Source organism: Triturus cristatus, chromosome 3_2 (assembly GCF_964204655.1).
Source record: "Triturus cristatus chromosome 3_2, aTriCri1.1, whole genome shotgun sequence".
Lineage (NCBI taxonomy): Eukaryota > Metazoa > Chordata > Amphibia > Caudata > Salamandridae > Triturus > Triturus cristatus.
In genome coordinates, this window is record NC_140584.1 from 521781473 (window position 1) to 521807984 (window position 26512).

At 43.2% G+C, this 26512-nt stretch overlaps 1 protein-coding gene across 1 annotated transcript in view; it reads right to left on the minus strand.

Annotated features, from left to right (window-relative positions):
- Positions 1-2315: 2315 nt before the first annotated feature.
- PPFIBP2 (PPFIB scaffold protein 2) overlaps positions 2316-26512 on the minus strand; it is a 1154531-nt gene continuing 1130334 nt past the window's right edge. The window contains exon 31 of the mRNA XM_085648219.1: positions 2316-2448. Within this exon, the coding sequence (XP_085504345.1) occupies positions 2377-2448 (72 nt within the window). The 3' untranslated portion in view covers positions 2316-2376. The remainder of the gene's footprint in view (positions 2449-26512) is intronic.

Genomic DNA, 26512 nt, shown 5'->3' on the forward strand with positions numbered 1-26512 from the left:
GGGGACTACACAAATTGTGCAATACACTCATGACTCCAAAAGTTGCAATATGGCTGACTGCATACCCCTTTATTTACAACTCATCTGCAGTATATCCATGTTATAAATTTGGCAGATATATTTCACTATGTTTCATGTGTTTTGACGACCCTCCTCTTGCCTTGTACCCTGAAGATGCATATGGTGAATCCCATTTCTTTCCTAATGTTACCGGATTCAAACTCTAAAAAAAGACGTGAGCAGAAGCAGGCATGGAAAGATATTAGGAGTAAAAAGAATCAGGACTTTTTGGCCGTGGGTTATTAATGGAAACCACACATTTGCATCAAGGTGTCTACAGCGACATGCCTTAAAAATGTACATAGAGCACAGCAATAACACCTCCAATCATTGATAAGATACTATGAGTTGCAATGATATCATGCTGATAATATAAATATTTCCTTTCTCTAGTCTCCTCTCCTACACCTTGATTTGGGGCCATGAGGTGCTCTCATTTAACACTTCCAATGTGGCCACTATGTCTGGTATATTGCTATGTAGTGTGCTCCTTAATTTTGTGGTTTGCATTTGTTCCTGTTCATATGGGATATGGCCTAGCAGTTTGTAATGGAATGGGGTCTGGAGTGATCACCATTGCATAAAATAATTCAAGCACTCAGTCCATCTCTTTTTGTGGTGTTTGTATAAATACAAATACATGCATTCACCTTTCTATCGTAGAGTTTTGGTATGGGACTAAATGGGAAAAATACGTATTTTTGCAACAGATGTATTTCGCTCTAGTGTTAAAATTAAAGACCACATTAAATCTCAAACAATATTTGTTGATTTAATTTCTCATGCTTAATTTCCTCTCCAGGAGCATCATAAATAGTGGGAAATTAATTAACTCAATTGTCAATTTTGAAAGTCTATCATGTTGAACAAATAGGTAGAACAAACCAATGTGGTTATATTTAAAATGAAGTTGAAGGCTATAATTACACAATGCCTTAAAAATTATTCTTCACACCCGCTTTACGTCAGCAACATATGCCATAGTCACAAATGAGTTCAAGGAGACCCAAAGAAGCAAGTTCTGTCAAGTGTATTCTGATTCTGTCAAACAGATGAAAATGTGTTCTGTTACTGAGTCTGACTATAATTAAACAAAGATGGCCACCAGGTACCTGCTTGGCGACAAGTAAACAAACTCCTGCTCTACAACTTAGATATAACAGAAAGGACTTGTGGGCAGAGGACACAGACATCCTTCCAGTTTCACATGGTGCATCAACCCAGTATTAAATAAGAACCTGCTGGCATACTAGGACCCTATATTCAAAGAGATATTTTATAGATACAAGCACCGCTCATTATGTATGTCAACAGAGAACCGATTTCTTAAAATCTCAGATTTTTTAATTGACATAGTCAAATGCATCTAAGTGATTGACTTATTGCCCTAAGGTGGAAGTGATCATTCATATACTGCTCATTGAACATTTTACTATGCAGCGTTTCAGCAGCATCTCTGCTATCTGCATAAGATGGAATAGCCTTGCAATCCATCTTCAGGCATTAGTTGGAGAAACTACACCAGAAAGTTGTTCAAGGTTATGTCAGGTAGACTGATCGCCTTTTGTATGTATTGAATATGTTGACATCATGCGCCCTTGAGACGCTATTGTCTGGTAGTCACTGGATAGAATCCTGCTGAGCGCATAAATACCATTCTTTGAACTCCTACCAGACTTTGTTGGTAAGCCTTACTTAGTGCTTGACGTTGGAGAGTTGTTCTACAGCCTATTAAAGGTTGTTATTCTCATGCTCCAAGCTTTTGTGTGATGCTTTCACTGGATGAGTTTGGTGTCATTTCTCTGCTCTTGAGCCTAATCTTACTGGTCTTTTGAACAAAGGATAAGAGAAGCACATTTGAACAGTCTCACTGGTTATACTTTTTGCACCGGCAGTAAATGACTTAAATATTACCATTAATTTGCATTTTGCAATATCGAAATGTATTTTTTATCACTGCAGTTGTTTGATAAAAGTAAAATGTACAATCATTTTCATTTAGCCATGTACAGCTATAATCTTGTCAAAACATCTACTTAATATGAAATATAGTAGAGTCCAGTGTCACAAAACATGCTTTCTTTTTCTTTGGCATTCCTCACCATTTCGCATAGCTTTGCTACAGCAACTTGGTCGCATATGCCAAAGAGAGCACCGAGCATTTAACATTGTAAAGTGTCAATTGAGATACATTGATATTTTGTCGTTTCCATGTACTTTGTCTCCAGACCACCAAAAGCTTCCTTCTGTGTCAATGTCTCTGATTTGGAGACATGTTTGAGGTATTAAAGGTGAGTTCTCCATCATGTTTAATGTTTATCTCCAGTCTTCGTATGTGTTTGATAAAAAACGATAGTTATTTAGCATTTCGTCTTTGCTAAGCATATTCTGAAAATAAGAACATAATCTGAATGTTACAATGTGAATATTAATTAAGAATTGTAAAACATACTTTGCATTGTGATACAGGGAATGTATTTGTTTAAGCCCCCCCAATATTTAACTTGGTAGACATCATGAATACTAATTCCATGCAGTCATCTTCGCTACTTGTTGATATTATGGGGCAGATTTACAAGGACTGGCGCATCCCTGCATATTAAAAGGGATGCGTCAGTACCGATGCGACACGCAATTCTACCCTTGCGCCACCATGGATGCGTCGCATTTACAATATATACAATGCTGCGCACCGTGTCGCATCTGATGGCGTAAGGGCAAGCGTGACACAACTCTAGCAATGTTCAGGGACCGCCCATACCTAACGTGCTGCGCCACTCCTTACGCCTGCTTGAAGCAGGCGTAAGGTTTCGTTGCAGCGGCCTCTGAAAAGTGACGCAGTGAAATCTTGTAGATTTCACTGCATCACTTTTACGAGGCTTTTTCTGACGGAACGCCCACCCTGCATACATTAAACCAGACGCAGGTGTAATGTGGCGCAGGGCTTTACAACATGACGCATCTCCCTAAATGTGTCGCAACTAGCGCATGGTTTACGTCGCCACTGCGTCTCAGAAGTGACGGAACGGCAACGTAAATGTGTCGCGAGGGGCTTGTAAATCTGCCCCTTAGTCCTTTTCGTTCTGCACTCTGCTCAGCCAAGCTCTGATAACGGGAATGATAGCGTAGACAGAAGGTTCTTCACATATCCTTTCCCTTGCTATGATGATGTCACAATAAGGAGTAACACGTGACATGTGATCCCCACCATCACTTCACAGAAAGTAGCACCACTATGACTCTGGTGAAATCGTATACGATGAATGTGGTAATCCTACAATAGTACACTTAACAATAACTTCAATAAGCTATATAAGTAGATTAAAGACAGACATTGGAGCAACAAAGGGAAACATAGTGTTCACATTCAATTACTGCTGACCCCACGTAGATGTCCTAACCCACTGTGTCACAAGATGAATAACGGACCCCGAACAGACTGAATTCTCTGACGATCCGCATCTTGTTTATAAAATCCTATAACTTTGCAGTCAGAGAAAGAAAAGGAAAGTGAACTGTATGACAATCCTGCTGTCTGCAAAGCAAAGCTATAGGATGTCAGAAGCCGTTCCGTGTTTTTCAACAAGCCGCCAATTGTGAGCCGACGAGAGAGTGTGGAGAGAGCGGAGCGGCCTGAGGAAAGCCGTGGAAGCCAAGACGCTGTATCTCCGCGTGGCCAGCACCAGCCCTTGGCGACGCTCGCTGCCCACCCCCCCCACTGGGTGTGGAAGAACGGGGCAGGTCTGCGGACCTTGCCGACTCCCGCCTGGACACCGTGGACATCGAGACTGCCGAAGCGCTGCTGCGTTGTTGCAGCGGCCCCCGCTAGCCCACACTATCCTGATATCAACACTATTACCAACTCCATCCCTGCTTTGCACCAGCCTTCTGCACCACGGAGAACACTCGAGTTGGGCCAAGCTGGGCCGGTCTGAGCTGGACCCCTGGGTGGCACTACAGCAGCGTGCTGACGCCCCACCCCCCTCTCTATCGGGAGGCGGCTGAGCAGCAGAGGGATCCGGCAGCTGGCAGGCGAGCGGAGTGTTGGAGTGGGCGGAGGGGTCACAGGTCTTACAGGCCTCACAGGACTCGACGATCCACAGCGACTCACAACATTCTGGAGCTCCAGAGAGTCATTACTTGCACAGTAAAAGGAGAGGTGAGAGCCTGGGGTTAGAGGTGTGAGATGAGAGGGCGAGTATCTACCTCCACCTCAGATTGTAACACAAACATTAATAACTTTCAACCTTTCATTACTCAGCATAACAGGCACAACCAGAATCTAGGCAATTTGCATTTCTAATTCTGGCACTGTTAATTCCAGCACCTTTTATCCTGGCATCTTTAATTCTTTTCTTCTGACAACTGCCTGTTAAAAGTCACAGCCATAGATACAGCCTATAGTTCAAGAAATTGCAAGCTCTTACTGACAGCCACTTCAGAAGATTAACAGCTGAGTACAAGTAGAGCACAAGCAGAGTTTTAGTTAATTCATTTTAGCCCACTTTAGCACTAATATAAACAAAGAAAACAAACTGATCAAACAACGCTTTGACGACCTGGCGAAGAGAACCAGCTAAGAGAATCTTGAGGACTATTCAGAGGAAAAACAGATTCTGGCAAGTCAGTTAAAGCAAAGTCAAAGCAAGTCACAATAAGAATCACCCTTTGGGAAGCAGGAAAGTGGGTTAAAACGATAAATTAAAACGACAAATTCAAAGGAAAAACCCCTTATTACACCTAAAAGACAACTATGAGGTCTGGTATAGAAAGAAAATCTCTAATAAATCTAAGACCACAGGACAACAAAAAGGAAAAAAGAGGGATAAAGTGGGGGCAGCAGCAAAGGGAGCAGTCCACCTGGGCAAAAAACAAAGGGTGGGAAGTTAGAAAGTAAAAAAGACACACCGGAGGCCAATGAAGCCAATGGGACCCTGATCTTCCCTCAAAGCATCCCCACCAAAACCAAAACCCAAAAAACCTCAACTACACAGGAAAGGAAATCATTATTAGAAGAAGGAACAGTTATAGAGGCAAAAGCAGATACAACAGCTAATTTGAGCTCAGGCCCTGTCATCCAAGATCTAATAAGCATAAAGGGCCCACCGCAGTCGAGAAATCTCTGCCTATTTCAGCCTAAGATATCTACTAAGTTTTCATTTCTAAAAGACCCAGGGACCGTAATATTTTCAAAAACTGGTGAAATAAAAGGGCTGCAAACTCCTTTGCAACCAAGAAACGTAGACTTATTCTCGCAACCCTTAATAAAAACTCAAACAAAAGGAACAAATGAAATAAACCAAATCGTTGCGTTAATCCATTCAGAAGAATCTCCCCAAACTAAAGGAAGAGGAAACATCAGTAGGAGTACAAAACAATTTCAAGAAAATCTAGAGGAAAAAGAAGAAAAGGATAAGTCAGAAACAACTAGGGGGCTCACAAACAAAAAAGAGAATGGAAATATTAGCCACGAAGTCCAAACAAGGCTACTGAAATTGAGCAAAAACAAGAGCAAACACAGGTGCTGCAGGAAGGTGCGGCGGGCATTCTGCTCACCACAGACATCTTCCAACAGTCCCTTCAGTCTCCAAAGTCTTCCGTAGTAAGAACAGAGCCTGCAACTCCTGAAACGGAACAACTGGGTAGGTCACAAATTAGACCAGACTCTAAATTTAACCAAACACTCTGCCAGGCAGAGGAGACTCAAGCTGCCTCTAAAACTCGCAAAGCTTCGCTACAACTTAGTCCGATTAAAGCGACAGACTCTAGATTTTATCAGGCCACCCTCAGTAAAACAATCAAGCAGGAAGAACAAAAACCAAGGGCTCAAAAAACGCCACACACAATCTTTATCACCCAACAATTGCCAATTAACCAACCGCAAATCTTAACACCTCAGACGACTCCCAGCAATTCTCGAGATAGCACAACGCCAGAACAGGGTCAGACGCCCCTTCAAGAAAGTAACCATAATTTTAATGGCGATATGTCTTTCTTAGCATCTCAAGAATGGGAGGAACTAGTTGCGTCGTACAGCCACTACCCAAAAATTCTAACAAATAGTGCAAACCCAGAGACTAGAGAAAAAAATCATAAAACCCAGGATTCAATTTGGGCAACACTATTGAGCACAATGCAATATTCAACTGCGGCACTGCAATATCAATCCCATAAAATGGATCTTCATCGAACAGTACTTCAAACATTAGCCGATTTCACATCAGGGATTGATAGGAAATTAGCCGACTTGAACGGGCTAATAAAACGAGGGCAAGAGGCAGCCCTCAAGGACAGGTTACAACAACAAGAATGCACTTACACTCCAATAGTGGACAAACTGCTCACGCTTCCATTAATACAGGGTGACTAACTTTCAATCATGAAACTAAAAAATGAAATCCAGAATACAGTGAGTGAAGACCCACCCACCTTCGGGGAAAAAGAATCAGAACCCGAAGCTTCGGAGATAATAAAAACACCCAGAGATCTCTCCTTAGGTGGGAGAGGGACTGAACAGAACAATAAAAAGGAATCACCCGATAAATATTCAACAACAATGAACATCCGGCGAAAGAAAAAAGGAAAAGAAGGAACAGGAAAACTACTTTTCGGATCCAGCATCAGGTAAATCAGCTTCATCAGCTCACAAGCTCTCCAGATCCAGAAACGGAAGAAGGATCTAAAGATCCGATGATTACACAGTTAGGAGATTCCCCTCCTCCACAAAAATCACAAAAAAGGGAGATATGCATTGACGAGACATAGAGGACACCCCCCGGAAGCAAGCAAACAAAAAGCACTTACCTTCCGATTAACCAGGAGAATGAACATCAGGAAAGTGCGCCTACCATGGGTTCTTTAGCTTGCAGAGCATTAACTGAAGCCGCCCAACACACAATAATGAAGCGGGTCGGCCGTACACAAGATAATTTCAACGAGTCACAGCAACCACTAAGTATAGTTTACCAACATGGCAAAACAGCGCAGAATAACACCAGGAAACCTAACGACACAATGTCAGTTTTGAAAAATAGCACTGACCGTAGGTCAAACAGTGCTAATAATATAAGGCCAGAAGAGCACACTACCACTAATAGGGATCTCACTCAGTATGCAAACCATGAACCCAATATTGAAGAAGAGACAGACACCATAATCTTTTCTCCCCATTATAAATCAAGAGGTCGAGGAGACATTTTAAATAGAGGAAATGTACTACGACTTCTGCAATCTATCCCCAATCTTGGGAATATTAATACCTTGGACCTACTGTCAATCGAATTTCTGCCAAACAGTAGTCAGTCCAGCCCAGAGGTTACTAAAATTAGATGGAAAAACGCCAGAGACAGCAAGTAGAATTATACAGGAACAAAATACTTTCCAAAGATGGGGGATAGTCTTGAAACCAGTGCCAAAACCACCTTATCTAGCGCCTTTATTAAGAACAGCCACCAACATCGAAAACAGTAAGCTTTCCTCAGCCCTAAAAGGAGCAAGGGGCTGTTCTCCAACTCCAGGTCAATCTTCATTTACACACTTTTCACCTATGAGCAACTGGCGAAACATACAACAAACAATATCATCAGCTCAACCAAATTGACATTGGAAGCCTAACTTACAGAACTCTCAACTGGCGAAAAATGAGATGACCATGAGTATCTGGAATATAAGTGGTTTAGCATCCAAATCAAATGACAAAGAAGTCCTAAATTACTTAAAACGTTTTGACATAATCTTTATTCAGGAAACTTGGGAAGAAAAACCCACCAAGCTACAAGGCTACACTTCTAGCTTTATTCCGGCAATAAAGGGATCCGATTTTTGGCGTCGCTCAGGGGGCCTACAGTCCTTATTTTCAATAACACAAATAAGCTAAACTTTCCCTCTAAAGAGCTGCATGACTCCTCCAAGTTGCATCCAGGCTTCAATCGTAAAATTGTTCCTGAATCAGACTGCACAAAAGGCAATAATGATAAACTTTTACGTACATACAAAACACAAATTTAAAACAGCTAAAGAACTGATTAAAGAACTAAAAAGAGTAATGGAGGAAGAGGACAATGAACATATCATCTTGGCTGGTTATTTTAATATGCACCTCCTAGGGGGAGATTATGATGATGACACCACACAGGAGCTTACAAATGCATGGGGAATCCCAGATCAAGGCCCCGCAAAAAAAGCCAAGCAAACACGATGCTCTAAATTTCTCATTCAGGAATTGGAACACCTAAACCTAAGATCAGTAAATGGCCGCTACAAGGAGGACAATCCACCAGCTCCCACATACCACTCAGCTAGAACATCTTCTTATCTGGATTTTACTTTTATGTCTTTATCTCTGTTCAATAAAATAGCCACTTTCAAAATAGGCAACAACGTATCTAGTGATCATATGCCACAGGAATCACTGGAGGCTGACAAAAACATTGTTTCAGTTGAAGCAATAAACCTCAAGCGACTAAGATGCAACTCAACTAATATGGAAGCAGTATCAAGCACTGCAAAAACCATACTTACCCGAGTACAGGAAAACTCCGCTCACCCGATGGATAGTTGGGATAAATTTGTCACGTCACTTGGAGATAAAATTTCAACTGGGACAGGTGAGAAACAGAGGCGCAAGACTGTCAATTTAACAAAAACAGCTACAAGCCCTGTCTCAAAAAAATTGAAACAGATTATAAATTACACTTTAAGGCAACTCCGCAAATCACCGGTAAATCAAAAATTGCAGCAATCGCTCCGCAAATCTAAGGCTCTTTTAAAGCGAAGGAGATGGGACAGGAGAAGAGCAAGGAACAATAATTTATGGGCATAACTACTTTATGAGTCTAACTTGAAAAACAGTGCCAAGTTTTGGCAATCTATTAACAGACTACAACGGCCAACCCATCCTGTTATAAATTCTAATATCTCCGAAGTGGCCTGGGTTGATTTTCTTTTTATTCACTTTAATGAAACTAATCCCACACCAGTTTCAACCGTTAGCCCGAGAACTGAGAGGATCATCAGACCCACAAAAGAGATATTTCATCAAAACCTCGTCCCTCCAGATGAAAATTTCTGGCAAGTCTCCACCCAACAACAAGGTGAAACGGATTTAAGACTAACGCAAAATAACTTTCCGAGCACAGTAGAGATCAGCCTGGAAGCAACCTTGATCCGGAAACAAATAGCAAAAGGAAAACTGGCAGGGGCACCAGGCCCCAACGGCATACCGCCAAAGCTATACAAACACATTTGAAACATCCACAATTCCAGAGTCTTGGAGAGGTTGAATTATAAGCCCACTTTACAAACAAGGCAAGAGGTCTGAGGCGAAAAACTACCACTTGATAGCCCTCATAGACATCGAGGCTAAATACTTTGCGGGGCTTATTTTAAATGACCTAATGATTTGGGCTTCAGAGAACCACATAATCTCACCAATGCAAGCAGGGTTCCGGCAAGGTCAAGGCACAACAACAAATATTATGGCTCTAACTTTACTTATGGACGCAGCGGAACTGGGGAAATATCCTGTTTTTCTGCTTCATAGATTTTACAGCCTCCTTTGACCATGTGGATAGAACAAAACTTTGGCAAAAACTAAATGGTTAGGGAATACCTTCCCCTCTTTTGGGTCAGTGACCTGCATACAAACTCATGGATAGGGATAAAGCTTGGCGCAGGGACCCATATATCCCAAAAAATCCCTACCTCAAAAGGGTTAAAACAAGGATGCGTCCTAGCCACGTTGCTTTTTAATCTTTACCTAGCCGATTTTCCAGGTGAACTGGACAAGTGCATAAATCACGCACCAAAATTAGGAAATATCACTCTATCAAACCTGTTATATGCCGATGACTTAGCTCTGATAAGCCGGACCCCCGTTGGATTACAACACCTCCTAAATGTGACTCACAGCTTTTCGCAGCAGAATGCCTTGAAAATAAATTCAACACTCCGTCCATCATTTCCTTTGGTTTTTGCTTTGCTCGCCATAAGTTGGCAGGGTATGCTCAGACGTGAGTCCCTTGCTCACTTTGCCACTGGATTCAAGCAAGCCTGGCTGAAGACGGCTGAAATGCCAGAATCCGGTCCTAGGAAGCTTGTTTCCGGTCCAGGGAAGACATGGCTTGGCAGTTCGGGCTGGACTGTTCCCATGAGGCACAGGGTCAGACTGATTTGCATATGGCCATGTCTGAACTGGGGTGGCAGAGTGGGCTAAAGAACAGTGATGGATTAAACCCAGACCAGTTGACTGGGGGTGAGTGCTTGCAATGTTCAACACTCCGTCCATCATTTCCTTTGGTTTTTGCTTTGCTCGCCATAAGTTGGCAGGGTATGCTCAGACGTGAGTCCCTTGCTCACTTTGCCACTGGATTCAAGCAAGCCTGGCTGAAGACGGCTGAAATGCCAGAAACCGGTCCTAGGAAGCGTGTTTCCGGTCCAGGGAAGACATGGCTTGGCAGTTCGGGCTGGACTGTTCCCATGAGGCACAGGGTCAGACTGATTTACATATGGCCATGTCTGAACTGGGGTGGCAGAGTGGGCTAAAGAACAGTGATGGATTAAACCCAGACCAGTTGACTGGGGGTGAGTGCTTGCAATGTTCAACACTCCGTCCACCATTTCCTTTGGTTTTTGCTTTGCTCGCCATAAGTTGGCAGGGTATGCTCAGACGTGAGTCCCTTGCTCACTTTGCCACTGGATTCAAGCAAGCCTGGCTGAAGACGGCTGAAATGCCAGAAACCGGTCCTAGGAAGCTTGTTTCCAGTCCAGGGAAGACATGGCTTGGCAGTTCGGGCTGGACTGTTCCCATGAGGCACAGGGTCAGACTGATTTGCATATGGCCATGTCTGAACTGGGGTGGCAGAGTGGGCTAAAGAACAGTGATGGATTAAACCCAGACCAGTTGACTGGGGGTGAGTGCTTGCAATGTTCAACACTCCGTCCATCATTTCCTTTGGTTTTTGCTTTGAAAATAAATTATAGCAAGACAAAAATAATGGCAGTAAATCACCATAGGAAGAAAAGCTTCAATTGGTTCCTGGACGGTCACTGCTTAGACCAAGCAGCCAGCTACAAATATCTGGAATTAATACTAGATCAAAACAACTCTTTCAAATTACAGATAGAATCTTTGCGGAGGAAAGAGGTAATGACATACCTAGCTATAAAACCTCTAAAGAAATTGCTGTCAGACCTAACACTTTACCCTTTAATAAAAGTCCTGTGAGCAAAAATTCATCCTACAATATTATATGAGAGCACATCGATGAAAGGCAAAGACGCAACAGCCCTAGAGAACACAATAACCAATGCATATCAAGCCATCTTTCAGCTCCCTAAGTATGCTTCCACGGGCCAAATACGTTTGGAGTTTGGGCTACAAAAACAGTCAATTGAAAGAAGGGGAGCATACGTAAAATGCTGGCACAAAATCTAAGAAGCAGATGAAGGGTCCTTGAATAACCATCTTTGGACTGAGTTACTTTGCCCTAAAAAATCGCCAGCTAGAGACTACCTGCAGGAATCCATCAAACTTTTAGGTCTGACAGATCTTTGGAGCATTTCCGTGTCACACTCCGTATTTAAAAAGGCTAACCCGCCAACTGTCAGTTATAGAGGACAAAAACACACTATCCAAACGATCTCATGGCTCGGTAGTACTAAATACGTACAAAGCCTCAAAACCGCAATCATACTTGAAGATCGGAATTAAAAACATCACCAAGGAAAATTTCTTAAAACTCCGCTTGGGGATCGGCACAATTAATCAGTTTCTTCCTCCTTGGGAGAGAAAAGGTGGTGACCAGCTTTGTCGCCTTTGCGGCTACAGAGTGGAGGATATAACTCATGTTATCTGCACCTGTAACAACCTAAGGGATATAATAATAACCCTGTTAAAACCTATGTTCAGACAGTATGGAGTTAGGAACTGCAGATAAGCGGCACTGCTGTGTTTCAATCCAGAGAGAGTGCAGCTAAATTGTCGACTTACCGGTGTGGAGAAGAAGAAACCAAGATGGCGCCCAGCAAGTGAAAGCACCGCCGCTGCCGTAACTCCCACTGTTGCCTGTGCCCAATAACGAACACCGGATGACCCAGCAGCTAGCACACCTAAGGTTAGTGCGGGCAGCTTCCTGTGGGGACCACCGGGGCAACAGAAGCCATAGGAGACGACTCTAGTGAGGGAAAAGCCCGGTCTGTTTTGGAATGAAACTGAAACCAAGGAAGGGTGCCGCCATCTTAGGTTCGATTGGTAAACAACCGTGGACTGAAAACAAAATAAATGGAGTAAGACTTCGAAGGAGGAAGAACAGCAGAAGCAGGGCCGCGGGGAGTGCATAGAACAAATTTGAAGCATGCACAATAGCGCGCGTGGGCGTCTGAAAAAAGCAAACCCCACCGGCAACGCTAGGTACCGGATGACAACCGAAGAGGCAAAAGTGAAAGTTAAATTGCCAGTGTGGGCCGCCATTACAGAGCGAAAGGCAGTAACAGCGGCAGATAGATCAGCGCACCAGAACATGGAAAAAGGATCGATGTCGAGTGCAATATAAGGAAGCGCCCATAGCGCCGTACAGCAATACCAAAGAGGTTTTTAGAAAAGAAAAAAAGTGGGGGAGACAGACAATACAGAATTAGCGACTGTGAAAAGGGGAACATTTAAAAAAAAAAAAACAAAGGAGAGAGACGGGGGGAAACGTCAGCCTAACCTGTCACACAGCCACAGTAGCCAGTACACATCCGGCAAGGAGTGAACGAAACCAGAGGCACGCGAACTTCGGGGAAGTGAACTGCCTCTAAGCCTCAGTCGCTGACACATGCACATGGTATAATAAGCACAAAATGGAAGATAACAGAAATTAATCGCCAAGAAAACAGTAAACCAGGGGCGGCCAATTCACGATATCTCAAGATATCTCAACATATGAAGAGAGACCAGGGGAAGATGACTACGCATAACATGAGAAAGAAGACCGTAACTCAGTGGGGTGCATAACGTAGAACAATACAAAGCAATTAGGCCAGCCGAAGAGAAACAACACCACCAACAAGGCACACAGAACTACAGAACGAAGATATAAGATATAAGAAGACACAGGAGACGCCCACTACCGGGCCCAACATAGAACGTAGAAGATGAGCAACCAATTAGTAAGATAGGCGATCACCACAATAATCAGACAAGGAGTGCACAAATGCCCATTAGGTGAAAATATAGCATTAAACCAATGCTAGCGGAGACTTCAAGTGGCAAAACCCCAACACAACAAGGGCAAAGTGCAGACGACAAGGACGGGGCCAGTGTCAGGTCAACCCCCCAACACAGCAATTCCAACCATGGACAGAGGACAACAAAAGACCCCTAAAAAACAACAAGGCGGTGACACACGAAATCGAACCATAGAGCGGAAAGGGAGAGGAAGGTTCAAATTACAACAAGAGAGAGGGCTATCAGCCATGGCTGGCAATAATGGGAAAATTACGCAGCAGTCAAAAAAGAACAAGAGTGACACCCTAGATCCCCCCATCAAAACAAAGACCGGATATCAATAGCACACTGGACATGATTCCGAAAAAAACTGGCGGATGTCCATGACCTAGCCAAATCAACTAAACAAACTACTGATGCTATTCAGCTGGAACTGGCCGCGGTCAGAGCTGGTATCCACGCGGCAAACAATAGACTGACGGAAGTAAAACAGAGGGTCAGCGTTATAGAGGATGGGGAACAAAAGGCAAACAAGGCACTGCTAGACCTAACCAAAACTACTGCAATACTCCAAAGACAAACGGCAGCACTAGACGATCGAAACAGAAGGGGGAACATTAGAATCCTGGGGGTCCCCGAGGGGGAAGAGGAAAAAAACGGGTCGTGCATCGCCTTTATACAAGACATGATCCCCAAAATCACGAACATTAAGTTTGACCTCCCTCTTGAGCTAGACCAGGCCTACAGAGTACCAGCCTACAAACCCTCAAATTGGGCGGTACCACGCCCCATAATATGCAAACCTCTCTGATTGCAACACATGGAAGCCATCTTCGCAGTGGCCATGAAAAACCAGACTATGCAGTGGAACGGCCAAAAAATAATCCTCACCCAAGACTACTATAAACCCACAGTGGACATAAGAAAGGGGTTTCTGGCCCAGCGAGACAACTTAAGGAAGGAGAACATCATTTCCTCATTTATAGGCCCTACAAAGTTCAGAATCACCGATAAAGGCAGAACGCACGTCTTTGAAGACCCAAAAGAACTGTCCAGATACCTACAAGGTCCCACACAGCAAGAGATGGAAACCTCTCAAGTAGGCACAAGCAAGAGGCGAGCCTCGCCAGATCTAAGAGTGGAATGAAGAAATTAACAAAGTCTCAAAATTGACAACTCAAGCATACTTAGAACCTGGAACTACCTCTACTTTAATACACACGACTTACCTCAGGCGTGACCTAAACTCACAAATATCTACCTCGAATGGGCGATCCAGTCCCAGGAAAGAAACTTGAAACTTGAAATTGTACCAACGCAAGAAATGATGTGATCGATATATCGACAATAACAGAGCGTGCAACTCAAACCAAAACAGTTGATGGGACTAAGAAGATAAACACTATAACACTATATCCTTGTGGGGAACGTTTCTATAGGAATGTATGAGTGTGAACGTAGCAACCATGAGTGAACACCCATTTTGATAAATAAGGGCTACAGTGTGCTAGAGAAGACAAGTAGATGAAGATGTGGAGAATGTATCTATATAGCAGCTCTGGCGTAAAGAATCATAGTGCACCAGGGGAAGGAGAGCGGGATCTTTGCTGTGGCACGTCCAGAATACGATGTTTAGGTATGGGGAGGGAGCGGAAGGGCTTTTTTTTTTTTAGTGTTGTGTTTGTCATGTTAGTTATGTATGTCAGTTACACCTGCTTGGATTCGACCCACTGCACTCTATCCTATCTAAACCTTTCTCTCAACACTTCTGCATGCAAGGAAGGGAACATCATTAGGACCTGGGGGGAGCACTGAAGAGAGCCCAACAGAGGGAGACACAGTTAGCGCACACTCACTGTCCCAAAGGGGGAAGGAGGAATACCGAACAGAATGTAAAAATGTTTTTGGGTAAACAGAAAACATCCAGCATAATAAAATATCACTAGACAGCCCGAAATCCTTAACGTCCAACCTAAAGATAGTCTCCCTAAATGTTAAAGGTGTCAACCACCCAGTTAAAAGGAAAAAAATACTAGACTACCTAGCTAAAACAAAAAGAGATGTCTTCCTTCTACAGGAGACCAGGTAATCTCTTGAAATTGCAGAACGAATTAGGGCGAGATGGGTCGGACAGATGGCCTGTTCTCCAGCCACAGGAAAGAAGCGGGGTGTGATTACCTTGATAAACAAGAACTCCAAAATAAGTATAGAGGAACAACAATGCTATGAGGAGGGGAGAATACTTGTGACGCATCTGAAAAGGGGGGAAGAAAGCATACATGTAGTCAACATCTATGGCCCAAACTCTGATGATTCCGATTTTTGGGAGGGCATCTCGAAAAGACTGGAGGCATTTCCACAAAATAACCTAACAGTGATGGCAGGCGACTTCAATATAGCATTAGACTACACTCTGGACAGACAATCACAGTGCCATTCAACTACCCCCAAGTGCACACACCACACTTAGAAAATTATGTACCAGGGTCAACCTTAAAGACCCATGGCGGCTACAACACCCGGACACCAGAGATTACACCTTTTATTCCAACCCACACAACTAATACAGCAGAATAGATTACATACTAATCACAGGAACACACACCCACTTAACAGAACACACAGACATAGCGACAAGAACTGTCTCAGACCACTCCTGCATTAGCCTACTGCTGGGCGGGCGACATAATGAAGATCATCCACGTAGATAGAGATTCAATAATGATGTCTTGTCAGACCAGGTCAACAAAGACAAAATAGAAGAGGCAATTAAAGAATACATTAGGTTTAACAACACTCCTGACACGGATCCTAAGACCATGTGGGATGCATTAAAGGCCACAATTAGGGGCACAATCATGGATATTAAAGCCAAAATGAACAGAAATGCGAAAGCACAGCTAGGACAACTAGAAAAGGATATCCAAAGATAGGAGGCAAGCAATATCTCAGACTCATAGAACGCTTGTGCACTGACAGAACCCACAAAGAAAAAATACAAATTCAACAGAATCTTGAGCAAAAGGGCCGGAATGTGGATAAACAAATATAAAGCAATCAACCTATGCGAGGCCAACAAAGCAGGGAAGCTCCTGGCCTCTTACCTGAAACATAGACAAAGACAGCATACCATCTCATCAATCACAGACTCACAAAACATCACACACACAAGACATAAGGAAATCCTATGAACATTTAGTGAGTTCTATCAAGATCTCTATAAAAAAGACCAATCGCTGGACGAAAGTGGTTGCACCGAGTACCTAGACAGACTAAACCTCCCGAAGATAACACCTGAGGAAGCACACACTTTGGGACGGGAGATAAGTTCAGCTGAAATCGATATGGCAGTGAAGCCTCTTAAAGACAACAGAGCACCCGGGCCAGACAGCTACACAGCCACCTTTTATAAGACTTTCTCAACTCACCTGCAACCAATTATGAAAAAAGTATTTAACCACTGCGAGGGGGAGGATCTCACATACCATGTCCGAAGCAAATATAATAGTTATCCCGAAAGAAGGCATAAACAATCAGCTGCCCCAAAACTACAGGTCCATCTCCCTGATAAACGTCGATTGCAAGGTATACGCCAAAATCCTGGCAACAAGGCTTAATAAGGTTCTACCACAACTGATAAGTAACACACAAGTAGGATTCCTTAAGACACGCATGTCACATGACAACACCAGACTCCTGTGCCATATACTCGAAAGAGCCGCCAAGACCGGCAAACCAGTGGTGACCACCACACTAGATGCAGAAAAAGAGTTTGATAGGGTATCATGGCATTTTCTGTAACGGTGCATGCAAGCTTTCAATCTAGGGCACTCATTCACGCGGAAAGTTATGGCACTATACGAGAAGCCCAGTGCTCGTATCGTAGTCAATGGGGCAGTCTCAGAACCCTTCACCCTACAGCGAGGGACAAGGCAAGGTTGCCCCCTGTCCCCCTCGCTGTTTCTACTGGCCCTAGAACCACTGATTAGGGACATCGAGGTCAATGAGGAGATGAAAGGGGTCACCATCAATAAGGTCACAATTAAACTAGCCGCGTACGCGGATGACATTCTCATTGTCACAGAAAGCCCTAAATCCTCTATCACGGCCCTCATAGAGTCCATAGATACGTACTCATCCCTCTCCGGTTACAAGCTATATAAAGACAAAACAGAATGCAAACCACTTAACATACACACCACTAGAGATACACTGGGGGATTCGGGCCTTGACTGGCAAACTGGTTTCATTAAATACCTAGGTATACACTTTGGGAAGGACCTCAAAAGCACACTTGAACAAAATGAAAAACGAATGCTAGACAAGACAAAGATGCTGTTGGAAGGCTGGTCGCCCAAATTCAGAACATGGTGGGGGAGGATAGAAACAGTAAAGATGATGATCACCCCAATGATCAACTACCTGTCAAATATGCTCCCTCTAATACTCACAGACTAATTCTATCGCAAAATAGACAAGATGCTAAACAATTTCATCTGGCGAGACAAAAAAGCGAGAATAAGCCTTAAGAAACTAAGACTAGAGAAAAACCTGGGGGGTCTAAACCTGGCGGATTTTAAAACTTTCCAGACGGCTTTCTTGGCAAAACAGGGGAGCTACTGGATCCTGCCCAGCCAGGAATACACACCGGTCTGGTTGGGACTAGAGAGAGCCATACTAAACAACCTTGAACCATTAGCTCTCCTAACAGCTAATAAACAAATGCTTGCAGCAAACCCTATACTCAAAAATACGAGAAACGCCCTACTAAAAGTAGACCAAAGGAAGGAACACATCATAACAAACTCAAGATGGGAATCACTGTGGGCAAACGCAAAGATAAAATACAGAGGGAAACCAGTTTCTATAGACTCATGGAAAAAAAATTGGTATCTCCCTCCCTGTCCAACTTGAAGTATGCTAAAAAACAAACATAACTTATCAGACATAGAACTATATAATTTCCTTAAAATCAAAACAGCAATGACCAAAGCGAAACTCTCTAACGTCAAGCCTTCAATCATTCAATACATGACCAACCTTAATAGAATAGGCCACCAAGTATCACACCTTTATATACTACTAGCCCCCAGCTCAAACAAACTTAATAAAAAGACACTTACTTACTGGGAGTCCCAACTTCGAGGCACACTCAGCGAAAAAGAGATCCAGATGCTATGGACCTCCCCTACACAAAACAAAATATCCCCGGTAGTAGCTCAGACAAAGTTCTGGACATTACACAAAATCTACTGGACCCTGGCGTGCCTGGCGACCCTGGGCCTGAAGACCAATGATCAGTGCTGGAATTGCAATAAGGGAAAGGGGGACCTGGCTCATCTTATATATTACTGTCCCAAAGTCAAATTATTCTAGGAGATGATCTTCATCTTCTTAAACAAAATGTTTGGTTGTACTCTAAAAATGGAAACCTATGCCTTAAAAAATCTTCTACTTCTCTTCACCTTAAAGCAGTAACTCGTGGCAAAAGAAACGTGGGCCTGCCATCAGTGCCTCTTCATCATAGTTGTACTGTAGGTGTTTATCCTGGTGGAGTGCTGCAATGTTGTTGACGTACAATATGTTTTAAGGCAAAGACATTGAAGAATCTTTCCGTCTTTCTTCTCGCGATCATGCACCGCGAGAAGAGTGAAAACAAGATGGCCGCGCCCGCGAGCAACCACATGGGTAAGTTGGCGAGCCGCGACCACGCAGAAAATACCGCGAACGAGCGGGAAATAAACCTCCACATCTTCGCGATATTTCCGCGTGTTTGCGGAGATTTTTAACATTTTCGCGATAATTTGCGAGTCACTTTCGCAAATTCCGTCCACCCCTAGTAGCCAGTCTGCCTACTCATCATTCAGAAGTTTGCATACGTAAATGGTATTTCTATTCCATGAATCGAGCCAAAAGGCAGTGGTGCATTGTACATGGGCAAAGGCATGCTCTCGGTTAGTAAGGAGTAGGAGAGAAAACTGGGTTGTGGACGAATAACCTATTGTGATGCGATGTCCTTTAAAGGGGAGAGTCTCATACTCTTTTCCTAAATTGGAGCAGTGTTTTGGCAGTTCTGAAGAGCATGGGGATGTTGTTCCAGATCCTGGGTGTATAGAATGGAAAAGCCTGAAACTTTGATTTTTTTGCCTTCAACATCCCCTTATCTAGGTCAAAGTTCACATCATGCCTTTTCTGTGTAATACAATTGATGGTTAAAGGATATGTGGTGTCATTTCCACTGCCGGTATGACTGGTGAAATTACACCACTCTTGGGAAACATCAGTAAAAGATTACGGTTAGTTGTTTTAGTTAGTTTGCTTCCATTACTCATCTAATCTTATTAAAATGATTCTTCTTTTTCAACCCCATACTTACATACAGGACTGGCTTTAGCGCTGGTGGTGCCCAGTGCGACAATGTTAGTTAGCACCCCCCCCCCAATGACCACCTTCACCACGGATTCTCTCACTAGCACACTTTAACAGTGACCAAGTCCCCATAAACACTCTCTCTCAGATGCATTGAATTAGTTAGTGAAAATCAGCTTATAGGAAATGTTACATGACCCAAAGGACTAAAAGTGTAGGAGTCACATGTCATCCATACTGGAAGGCCATATAGTGTAGGAGTGCTTGGTGTGGCGAAGCACAAACTCAGTGTGGAAAAGAAATTGCATAGTTGGGAGTTTTCTACCCAAATTAACCCTTTTTGCAAAATTAATCTATGCTCTAATGTATACTTTGCAGTGTGTATGCAGCTCTATGATGAAAGTTAATACCTCACTCTTAAATATTAGGATTTTAAATTATAAATGGCAAGTAACAAAAGGATGTCTCTTTTAAAAACAGTAACCTGCTGATCTATTTACATGATATACACTCTGTAATCTACATGGTACACGTTCACATAAATCAAAACATCAACTATAAAAAAACTCCAATCTCTCTCCCAGAAGAACATTAATCACAGGAGTTAACTTCACATTTTTGTGAGTCCTAGTAATTGCCGGGGCATAGGAAAGCGGCAGCAGGTGTTTTAAAAATATAATAAACTTACAAACACAGCGCCCCCAGGAAGCCAGCACCCAGTGCGGTGGCACCGGTCGCATCGCCCAGAGCCGGCCCTGCTTACATAATTGTGTGTGTCCACATCATAACGACAGATACCCTGCTGGCCACCCAAATGAAAACAGTTCAAACTTATCCCCTTAGTGTGCATATAAAAGGAGCAAGTATTTAGATTCACTTACCAAAGCAACCCAACAGATTGTGATTGAGACCAGGCACACAGCAGTGTATTTTAAATTAAATTAATTTCTAGAGTGAACGTATGCAGAAAAACGGGGTGGTAGCATTAACACAACCTAATTAAGCATAGGAAAAAGCACCAAGGTATACATACTCATTCTTCTAAAAGAGAACAGGTGAGTTTCTGAGCATACTTATTCATGCATAATATTCCAAAACTTGGGTTGTGCACTGAAAAAGGTCCTGCCGCCATAATGGACAGACTGTGACTTAGTAGTGACAGTGGAAGTATAGTAGTAAGTGGTCAACAGAGCCTAGATTTGTGATAGGACTATACTTGGTAAAATTTAGAAGCTAGAAAATCTAGTGTTTTCTAATTGACAGCCTTGTGCAATGTAGTCATACACTTAAAATGTACTCTTTTTTTCAACAGGTAAACAATGGAGTGACTTCAGAAGCAGCATGATATGTCTGCAGATGGATCAGGATGAAATTACATGGGCAGCTACATTTGGACTCAATAGATTCGTTAGATCAGTTTGGCTGGAGTTTGGTAGTCCAGTCTTGACTAGATTAGAGTATTCACCACTGAAGTTGGACTATGGGAAATGAGGAAAGGAAGAATTCTTTTCAGAACCTTGAGCTGAGGAAAACAGTTATTGGCCACTCTGAATAACTCAATGTCCACAGAGAGAGAGGATTCTAAAGAAATTCCCAAATTTCACACCATGTGTATGATTGGAGTGCAGACTCACAACTGATGGCCAGGAGATGTTCCACTGGTGAGGGTGAGATAAAGCTCTGTTTTGAAAGGGATGAGCTTAAAAAATGGCAGACATCCACAAATAGGTGACTGCAAGACAATTACTCAAGTTTTGGTGGTTGTAAAAAAAAAAAAAGAGTGAGAGACATGCGGTGGCAAGAAGAAATTAGCAATATCATGACAACTCAGGCTACTGCAACCTCAGCTACCTAGCTTCTGCATACAAATAATGAGAAAAGAAGGAAGATAGAAAGAAACATAAGAGAAGGGGGACAAGAAGAAAGAACCAGCCCTGCTTCCTCTCTCCCCATGTTTTGCAGGTTCTGGGGGGTGGTTCTGCAGAGCTCTAGACAGGCACATATATCATGCTTTGGTTGGGATTTACTGTATCTTCTTGGTCTCCTGTGGTGAGTGCATTCTCATCACGCATAAAAAACAGAGTGACGGCGGACAGACGCTCAAACAGAAAAGCACAACCATGTTTTATACCAGTAGTGAGGGGATCCATCCCCAATAGGAAACCACATGGGGAAGACCAAGAAAACAATACCCAAGTCTATCAGTGGGGGAGTGCAGACCTTAACAGAAGACAAATCACTGTCCTGGTGCAAAGTAGGACACAATCACACGGCAGCTAGCACAGGGAATAGCCCACCTCCAGGCTCCGCTCAAAGGTCTTTCTTAAAAGCAGCAACCTGACATCAGAGGAGGGAACTGGGGAGCATCTGCCTTAGGTACAAAGGAGCAACACATGGGGCAACCTAGTGTCCCTAGGAACCTGGGTGAATATAGTTTAACTTAAAAAAATGGTTCCCTCAGGGGAAACTAATAAGCCTTTGCTTCACAGGCTAAAGATATACAAGTTGTCTTAGCAGATAGAAAAGGGCCAGCTGTTTAATGAATACCCATATGTTTACATGCACATGCCTGTGCAGTCATGGGATATAAACCTGTACGTGTAGTAAGAATGCATCAACAAACATTTACTGTATCAAAGTGGGTGCTCCTTGTGAACGGCACAGTGTTAGTGGATGGTGTGACAATGGTGAGCAAAAGTGTGCAGTGATAAATACACAAAAACAACAAATGACTTAGAAATGCATAATGTCATAACATGGAGAGCCCTAAACTCAGGGTTCCACCTATAGCAATCATTGACTAAAGTCAACAATATGTATGTCGAAATTTAGACCCCAAAATATCAAATTAAAACGGAGTCTTCATCAGGACATAAATAGTAGACACCTCTTCCTTAGTGATACAGGTGTAGTGCATCAATTCTGAATAAAACATAATAAGCACACCGATTCGCTGTCAAGTACGTAAGCTAAATTGTTTCGATATGCATCAGCGCTGGACTCAGTCGCTGCTTAAGACTGATTGTATTTCTTTAGCCTAGGAAGCAAAGGCTTTTTAGCTTCCCCTGAGGGAACCAATTTGCATGTTAAACTTGGGTACAAAGGAGACACAAAGCAAATATCTCCAACAGTGCAGACATGTGACATATTCAGATCAGTCTCAACCCGAGCCCAACATACAACAGCACACACAGGACAGCCCACCAACTATCTTCCCACCAAAGAAAAAGAGGATTGGCGGATAGATGATACAGAACAGAAGTTCAAAGCCCCTCATCACAAAAGGCAAATGACAGAAGAGTGCACAGCTGGAGGACCATGCTTCGCATCCACCATAACGTTAAAAAAAACATCAGCTAGAAACCTAACCAGAGGTTACCCAGAGCAGTCTCAACGTATTCTCAGACATACCAGGAACACACCGGACACTCCTCAGAAACACATCCAAAAAACATTAAAAGGGGGAGTGGTAAAAGAGTGGGGAGTCTTAAAAGAGGGGGAAAGATTGCAGATGGGAGGCAAACAATTATTCACAAGCACAAGGCTGTACTGAAATTCATGTAAAACAAGTGACGTATAAGCCCAGCAGGGCACAAGTTGCAGTCTCCTGTAAATCCACGAGCCTATGAACAAAGAGGGGGGGGGGGGGGAGACCAAATAAGCTCGCTATTCAGAGTCAGAGACCGGGTGCAAACTGTATAATCCCTAAGCCCAAAATGCAACACACAGGATGGTGCAAAGTCCAGCCAGTACCCCCAGGGAAAACGGGGACAAACAACTTACTTCATGCAATTAAAACCTGCAGATCCCACAGCATCTACTGGGGGGTTGGACACTGGATACAACAATTGTGAAGGAAAGAGCCTCACGTTCAACGGGGAACTAGTAAAGGATTGGAAAAAAACTGGAGCTTTCATCACATATCCCAAACAATCCCAGCAAGGAGCACAAGGTGATGCCGAGATCTAACCTGCACCACTGGAACAAAAAGGAAACATTTACCCTGTCCTGCAGGGATGGAGGACCCAACACTATCTATAGAGCAATTTCACCGAAACCCAGCAGGATTTCACAGAAGGGTAGGCCCAACTCTGGAATCAGTACCACACAGTCCCCCAATAAGCCCAGTAAATAAGCAAGAGCACAAACAAGCCAATCAAAAAGGTAGTAGGGTGCTCATCTGAGAAGTCCCACTCTCAGCATGAATCACATGGAAAGCCAAATCCAGCCTGCACTATAGGGAAAAAGGGGGTACACTCACCTATTCTCCAGTGAAAAGTTTCTAACTGCACACAGAACGGACACACCTAAGCCCAAATCCCTGGAGTCTACACCCTTCCTGTGTACCTGTTATGTAATCATAAGAGGCCCAGAGCAGTCCTTAAGAGAAAAATAAAGCCAAACACCAGAATCAGAAAAGCGTAGCCTCTAACAATATCAGAAACAAATGTGTGGTTGCACACACTACCGACTGGCATGCCACAAGTTGAACAGGAGTAAGTACAGTAAACCAGCAAAAAGCAGAGAGACACAAACACTTTAGAAGGAAATTGGCACTAGAAAGATAAAGCCCTATTAGTAAGCAGAAACTCCATCCAGACAGGAACCACGTAGTGACAGCCTCTCAAGTGAGACCAACAAAACAGATAGGTTGTAGGTGGACACTAGTTGGCACACCTGCAGGGCTGGAGAGTTGTAGGCTGGCAGTGAGGTGCCTTTCTGTTCAGGGTGTGGACACTCTGCATGATGTAAGGACTGGGACCAGAATGTGAGGAGGAAGTAACAACATTTTAGTTTCCTCAGTCAGCGGACTTTCCGAACACCAACAGAGTGTTTACACTTTTGACCAGATAAAGAGAGGCATAGGCTCAGAGAGACACAAACAAAGGTGTTCCTGCAGAATTTCTAAATTGTTTACTAAAGCCCTGCTACTACTTATCAGCCAATGTGCCGAGGGATGGATGGATGTAAGCCGGATCAAACTAGAGCAAATGACTATTTCTTTCATCAACATTATAGAGTACAAAAGGTTATGCAGTTGTGTGAATGCCATCAGGAATTGCTAGAAGGTCATACTGGAGTCAAGGAAAAAAATCCAGTCACTTTTCCCCTCATTTATGAGAGTCCTTTCAGGGTCAACAGAAACAGCCGAGACTGAAATAAAGTTGATTTACTGAGAAAGAGAACTGGGTGGAGTTTTGGATAGGTGGTGTACTTTACAATAAACAATGCCTGCTGCCTCTCATTGCAAAAAAAATACTGTTAACTCATAATATTAAAGAAAACATACTGTTTATTAATATGAACACTTAACAAAAGAAAGCTTCTCATTGTGAAGTTAAGAACAAAATTAACAGAGTATGACTTGGCCTTCATTTTTTGTTTTAGTTCTGTTCTACTTGCCTTTTTGCAATTATACGTGTTGGTACTTTGTGATGCTAAAATTAGTGCCTATATCCCTAAACAATTGTCCATAGTTTCTAATAGATAACATCTACCATAAAATCACGAGGTTCAATCTGACACCACAAAAATAAGACAACCAGCAAAATCTTCTAACAGATGGCTCAATTAAGAGCTGTCAAAACAGAAAAGACAGTCTCATAATTTTGAACACATGTTACAAATCTCTGTTGAAGTTGACAAAACTTCTTACAAAAGAAGTAATTGAGCGTAAGAGATCAGGTTATTGGTTAAGGGGGGTGGAAGCCCCACTCAGATAATAACCACATTCATTGTTAGAGTGAATAACAAAAGTCACTAAATGAATCTGTGCTTAACACACTGATATGCGGCCACAAAAGCAGTCAGACTTAATTTAGAGGCAATGTGTAAAGTGTTTATGAAGCACGCAAACAGTAAAAAAGTAAAAACACAACCTAAGACAAATCGCACACCAATTTAGAAAAAATAGAGAAAACTGTTATAAAGAAAATGACACAAAAATGAATTATATTCAGTCAGTAGAACCAGAGATGTGAATTTTTAAAGCTTTTAGTGAAATCTAGTGCCTAAAAGATCAAAGCACCAGCCACACTTATCCAGTCACGCGACACCGGGGAAAAGTCAAAAGTTAAGGCCGACCATCATGGAGCGCGGGTTGGATACACGAGGTGGATAGGACCCAGTTTTAGCTTACATTCAGATTTAGATGTTTTTCTGAAGTAAAGTCCAGGAGAAGGTAGAGTTCAGCAGGGCAAGGCAACAGGCCGTCTCCGAGGAGGAGTAGCCATAGCCGGGGAGCACTGGTGAGGTCTTGATGAAGACACAGATAATTGCGGGATAAAGCTCAGAGCGGGAGAAACTAATTCTACGCCAAGGAGGTTGGTGTGATCGATTGGAAGCCTATCACTGTAGAGCCCGGTAAACGGGTTTACTTGGAAGTTGGGACTTTGAAAGATGTTCACCATAAAGTGCCAGAAGTTCCCACAGAAGACCTGGACCTACCTGCCAGCCAATCTGCCTAATGTGCATCGCTGGTCTGCCGGGCCCAACTTTTGGGGTTTTTCAGGATCAGCACATCTAACACCACAACCAAGGGCCTGGAGGGCACCACTTGGGGGGTTAACACGCACTCTAGCAGAGGAAAAATGCAGTGTTCAGGGTCTCTGGAGCTTATGTCCCTGTAGCTCACACAGTAGGCCAACCAACTAGCCTTTGGAGTCACTCTAGTAGTCCTGTGAAGAAGCAGCAAGGCAAGGTCGTTAGCAGCACGGCAGTCCTCAGGGGGAGCAAGGCAGCCTGCAAGCAGGAAGGCAGTCTTCTGGTAGCAACAGGGCAGTACCCTGGAGAACAAGACAGGCCTCAGGCAGCAGGACAGTCCTCTGGGGTCTAGGCTGTCCTTCTGAAATCTTCTACAGGTTCTGGAATGTGATG